This window comes from Gavialis gangeticus, unplaced genomic scaffold (genome assembly GCF_001723915.1).
Source record: "Gavialis gangeticus isolate Ggan-Ray unplaced genomic scaffold, GavGan_comp1, whole genome shotgun sequence".
In the NCBI taxonomy this organism is placed as follows: Eukaryota; Metazoa; Chordata; order Crocodylia; family Gavialidae; genus Gavialis; species Gavialis gangeticus.
Genome location: NW_017729024.1, coordinates 154,107,853 through 154,113,279, shown reverse-complemented (window position 1 = coordinate 154,113,279; position 5,427 = coordinate 154,107,853). Strand labels below are relative to the sequence as shown.

The window sequence follows — 5,427 nt, the reverse complement described above, 5'->3', positions numbered from 1 at the left end:
ACACACTGATGGGGTCCAACACCCACATTTACCATCTTCTATCAGGCTATAGGCTATCCTCACTGAGGACACACGCCACCCCTCCTGTTAAAGGTATTCAGCAAGGAATTCAAGATTTATTGGGACACAGCAAGAAGCAAAAGGGAGAATGACTACCTTAATGGTCAATGCACACAGATGAGAAGGGAGACCCCTAGGATACAACTCCTGCAGTTGCTGGAACAGTCCCTTGGAGTATGGATCATAAACTAGGACTCCTCCTTCCCAGGTGAATGATATAACTACTAGGCTTCAGAGTCAGCATCCCATTTGTGGTCCCTTCTCTGCAAATGATTACATTCCCCATATACAGGATTCTAGATTCTATTTAAGGTTCCAGGTGCCTAACTGTAAGGTGCCGCTATGCCTAATTTTTAAGTATCCAAGTCCCTTGCTGGAGTTGAGCCTCAGTCACAGATTTATTTTATGATGTATTTCATGCTGATTTAAAATGTTTCTGCAGCATTCACCTTATAACTAAATAAACCGTCTTGGAAAAGAGGGGAGAGAAATACATTGAAATGGACAGAACTGCCCTACTGGATCATATCTGAAAGCCATCTAATCCTAAATCTTTTATCTGACAGTGACTGGAATCACAATGCTTCTTCAAACAAAGGTGAAGGAACACCATAATAGTTAAATCTGAGTTACTTTGTTAATCCCTGTGAATCACATTCTGATATCTAGTTGGTAGTGTAACATTTAATACATCTTGCAAATTTTTTGTTACTATTTAACATAAGTCTGGATACTATTGATACCCACATAAATGCTTAAACCTTTTACATCTTGTCAGGGTCTTATCTTTCTTTTTACATCCAGGCATTACAGTTACATGTTGGTTCTCAAAAAACACTTCAAATACCAGATGTTCATTATCAATTTAGGATTTTTTTTCCAACCTAATCAATATGTATTATTGTTGTTTTGATGAACTATTTTTACTCCTGCACTTATAAAACCAAACAAGCATAAATTAATGGAAAGCATTGTCTTGAGCACAAAGAAGCAACAAACAAGGTGCATCTACATGTAAAATTAATTTGAAGCAATAAACTCCGAAGCATGAGCCAGAGCAAAAACCACCCTCAGGATGAGAGTCTACCTGTGTGCCTGGGACAGCACGAGGGTGCTCAAAGTGTGAAGCCATGTTGCTACGTGGCAAGCAGGATCTGGCCCACTGCAGGCTCGGCTGACTGGGTGCAATTTATGATTGTGGTCAGTGTCTATATACGTTTAATTGCAGATATTTACTTTGCTGTAAGATAGCACTGCCCCAGACGGTATTATCTTATGGCAGCATTAATTAGTTTACTGCATCGCATGTATAGATGATAACATTTTACTCCTCAGCTAATTAGTCTACTCGCAGTTAAGTGCATGTGTAGTTGCAGCCTCTTTGAAGTAAAAGCTACAGCAAACAACTAAACAGATCTCTTAGCAATGCACTGCAAATTAAACAGGTTGTAGACCATCTGAATATGAGTGATCCAGGTTCTACTGCACATAATAATGTAGACAGGTAGGTAAGTACCATCAGCACCACCAAAAGTGTTAATTAGTTTTTGAAGGAAAGTAGTAATGACTTTTGCTTTGTGCTATGGTCATTGGTGTCTGCATGAATTAGGCATTGTCTGAAGGCTCCTCCCAAGAATGAGGCATGGAAGTCTAGCTTTTGAATCCCACAATATTCAATACTAGGTGGAAGACAGACTCTGACATAGACAGATCCACTAAGACAGTAGCACCTCTGGGTTTGTACAGTGACGGAAATTTAGGCACACAGGCTGACAGACGTGGAACCCCCCCCCCCGGAAAACAAACAAAAAAACCCAGCGCTTTACCAGAAGAGGAATTGTGTCAGTACTACCCAGCACCACAGCATCTCTATAGCTTGTGTGCTTCAGTGGGGCTTTTTAAATCAGCCCATTCAATCAATTAGTACATAAAAACGGCCAAAAGCCCCGCTGAAGCACGTGAGCTATACAGATACTGGGGAAGCCAGGTCAAACTGACGTGTTTCCTCTTCTGGGCATTCACTGTGCTTGGGAGGCACTGAAAGTAAAGCACTATTAGGTTTTTTTTTTCCACATCTGTAAGCATCCATACATGCTTTGTGAATCTGGCCTTTTACTCCAACACTGCACATGATGCATTTTAGCGATAGCCTATTGGTGAAACCTTAGTGTTCAAATATCCTGTGAAGGTTATTGCAAAGATGTCATTGTTCAGGACTGGTGGGGAAAAAGAGATAGCCCATACATAATGATAAACAAAAGCAATTAATTAATCCAGGTAACACATTCTCACAAGTCAATGAGAAGTCACTGGAGTGTACTATTAAATTAGAGAGTTGTTTGGTCATCAGTGCTTTATCTAATTTGGCCATTATTCAGTATTTACCTGTACTAGCTAGCATGATTCACCATAGAAGATATCTCTATTGCTATGAAAAAAAAATCCAAAATATTAGCTGGCAGTGCAAGTGCAGTATTGGGATGTGCTAGTGGAAACCTGTTGACATACTGCCAGTATGCTGTGGGGTCTGTGCTAGTTAACCTCAATGCAAGACTAATGCCTGTATTATCTGCTGGCTTTTGAGATAGCTCAGAAGACCCTTAGCTTCTGCAAGGCTCATGCTTCCTTCAGTTGCCAGAACCAGCTGCCAAAACAGCACAAACACCCAGTTTCTCTTGCTAATATAGCAGTGGTCGCTAAAATATATATTGGTACTAAACAAAGCAAATGGCATTTCATTTACAAGTAACATACTCTGTGCTTAGACACTGAGATATTTTAAGTCAATCATTTATAAGCATCTTCTGAAAATTTAGTCCGTTAACATGATTTTACCTGCATTAATCAGGTCAGGATCTACCTCATGTTCTAAAGGATAAGGACCCTAGGAATAAAACACAAATATCAGTAATACATAAAACTGCCTCTGAGGCTAAGCCCTTTATTCTTTATCAATTCTAGTGTTGTGACTTATTAGGGCCCTGCAATACATTCAAATTAAAGCTGGACAGAAATCAGCTATAGAGTTGTTACACATTTTCAAGCACTAAGTTTATAGCTGGCTCTTTTTAAGATGGATGTCATTTTTATGGTATGATAATTACTTTGTACCTACGGCTGGTCTACATTTATTGTGCAATTAACCAGTTATTATGTGATAATTACTTTGCATGTGGGGGGCCAGTCTAAATTTAGTGTATGGTTAACCAGTTAATTCCGTAACACATGCAATGTATAGCAGGAGTTTCAGTCATATTGGTCATTTCGATTTTTCTCTTCCTTGTTGACCACTTATTGCATATGCGCACTGAAATTTACAGTGGTCAGTGTAATAAGACTATATAGTAGACATGTGACTAAAGGCTTTCATAATGAATAAAGGATCATACATCATTTTCCTTGAACCTATATTTTTAAAGATATATCTAGACCTGGTTTAATATAGCTTTATAGTTTGAAAATTGGAATTTAAATTTTATTTAAAATTTATAATACCCGCCACTTAAAAACTATTTATGGAACTTTATGCAGAAAACTACTAAACATTTAGGCCTGATGTCGCACAGATCTTCATTTAAGTATATGCTTAATTTTAAGCACAGAAGTGGACCTTGCAACCTCAGTGGGACAACTTACATAATTCTTAAGTAAATGCTTAGTTTTCTGAAGCACAATGCTGGCACCATGCAATATGGAAACCCGTTGAGTTCAATTTGTAATACGTGTAACCAGTTTAGAGAAAATAAAGCCAATAATAAACCCTTTTAAGCACTGCAGTAAATCATCACCGGTGCTTTTCTACATTCTTACCAAACCCAGGACTCCATTTTCACTCTGCAGGTGAACAGTTATATCTGGACTGATGAAGTTGCTGGCCAACAAAGGAATTCCTATGCCCAGATTAGCTGAAGTGAGTTAGTTAAGGTACAATGAGAAACAGAATTACTGTAGAGTGATACATTAACAAAATTACATTTGTGTTTCCCTCTGCAAACTGTTTTGTTTTTCAAACACAGGCTTCAAAAGTTGACTAAATTACTTTATAATTTGGACTGCCTAACTGCCTTCTGTCAGGTACCATACAACACTTGAAGGCGGTTCAAATTATCAAGTCATTCAGTCATCTTTTAAGTCCAATTTGTAATATGTGTAACCATCTTAGAGAAAAATAAAGCCAATAATAAACCTGTTTAAGCATAACAGTTAATCATCACTCAGTCAAGCAAGTTCCATTTCAAACATATGGATCTTAACTTTTCTGAGAAACACTGATTAATTATTTGACTTCTCATTATTATGCTAGGTAAAGGAGGGAAAAGGCACCAGGTAACACAGAACTTAATATTATGTCTATTTCAACAGGCTGTTAATTAAAGTGACAGAACCACAGGTGTTGCAGAGGACAAATAATGGAGGTGGCAATTAATTTTTGCTAAGAGTAACAGATGCAACTGCCATTTCATCATAGAAAATGCTAGTTCTTTAACCTAAAACATAGTTGAAGGATACCATACATGCCATCCTCAAACTCTAAGGCGGCTCGCCTGATGATCCTCTCTCTTACGTTATCTCCTCCCTTCTTTTGTTTGCTTTTTGTATCTTCAGGCTTTCGGGTTGATAATCTCTACAAAATAAGAAATTATCATTAGAAAGCTATGGTATCAAGATACTTTGTCATAAAACTCTGGCTTGTGACTTCAAAGACAGATCTAACCCAGGAATAAAGGGATTAACCACACCTCTTGCACAAAATGACATTTTCTTCCATCAGTCCAGTTCCCACCTAACCCAACATGATCACTTATAGCGAGTCTTTCTCTACTTTATTAATTCTAAAAGGATATATGAAGGAGGCTATGGGAGAGAATGCATCAGGCTCAGAATACCAGTGCTGAATTTCAACATCATAATAATCCTGGTTTTCTGTGGACAGATGCATCAGCTTAACTTCCATGGGAGCTCAGCAACTATAGCTTCATTTTCACTTAGGTGCATAAATATACCAGTAGATCTAAGTGTTTAATTTTGGAAAATAAATTTAAAAAAATATTGTTCTAAGGAACAACTTCTACTCCATGCTCATTCACTTGTTACTCTGGTCTTCCATGGATTGGACTGAATTGCCAAGTGACTTCACATAAAAACTGAAGGTTTGTAGATCCAGGTCTAGGTTTTCAGAGTTTTGTGTACCTCTAAACTATTTTTTTGCTCAAACTTGTCTCAGAACGTGTGCGTGCTGGGATGCATGTGTGTAAATCAGGTGATTTCTAGGACACACACACACACACACACATACAGATACATAAGGCTTTGAAACTGCCAGCACATCCCCCAGACAGGTTTGGGCAAAAGCATGTGTTTAGGGCA

At 38.1% G+C, this 5,427-nt stretch overlaps 1 protein-coding gene across 1 annotated transcript in view; it reads right to left on the bottom strand.

Annotated features, from left to right (window-relative positions):
- OXCT1 (3-oxoacid CoA-transferase 1) overlaps window positions 1-5,427 on the bottom strand; it is a 209,198-nt gene that overhangs the window by 74,349 nt on the left and 129,422 nt on the right. The window contains exons 9-11 of the mRNA XM_019518269.1: window positions 4,570-4,684; window positions 3,871-3,965; window positions 2,896-2,944 (exon numbers count right to left, since the gene is read on the bottom strand). Of these exons, the coding sequence (XP_019373814.1) occupies window positions 2,896-2,944; window positions 3,871-3,965; window positions 4,570-4,684 (259 nt within the window). The remainder of the gene's footprint in view (window positions 1-2,895; window positions 2,945-3,870; window positions 3,966-4,569; window positions 4,685-5,427) is intronic.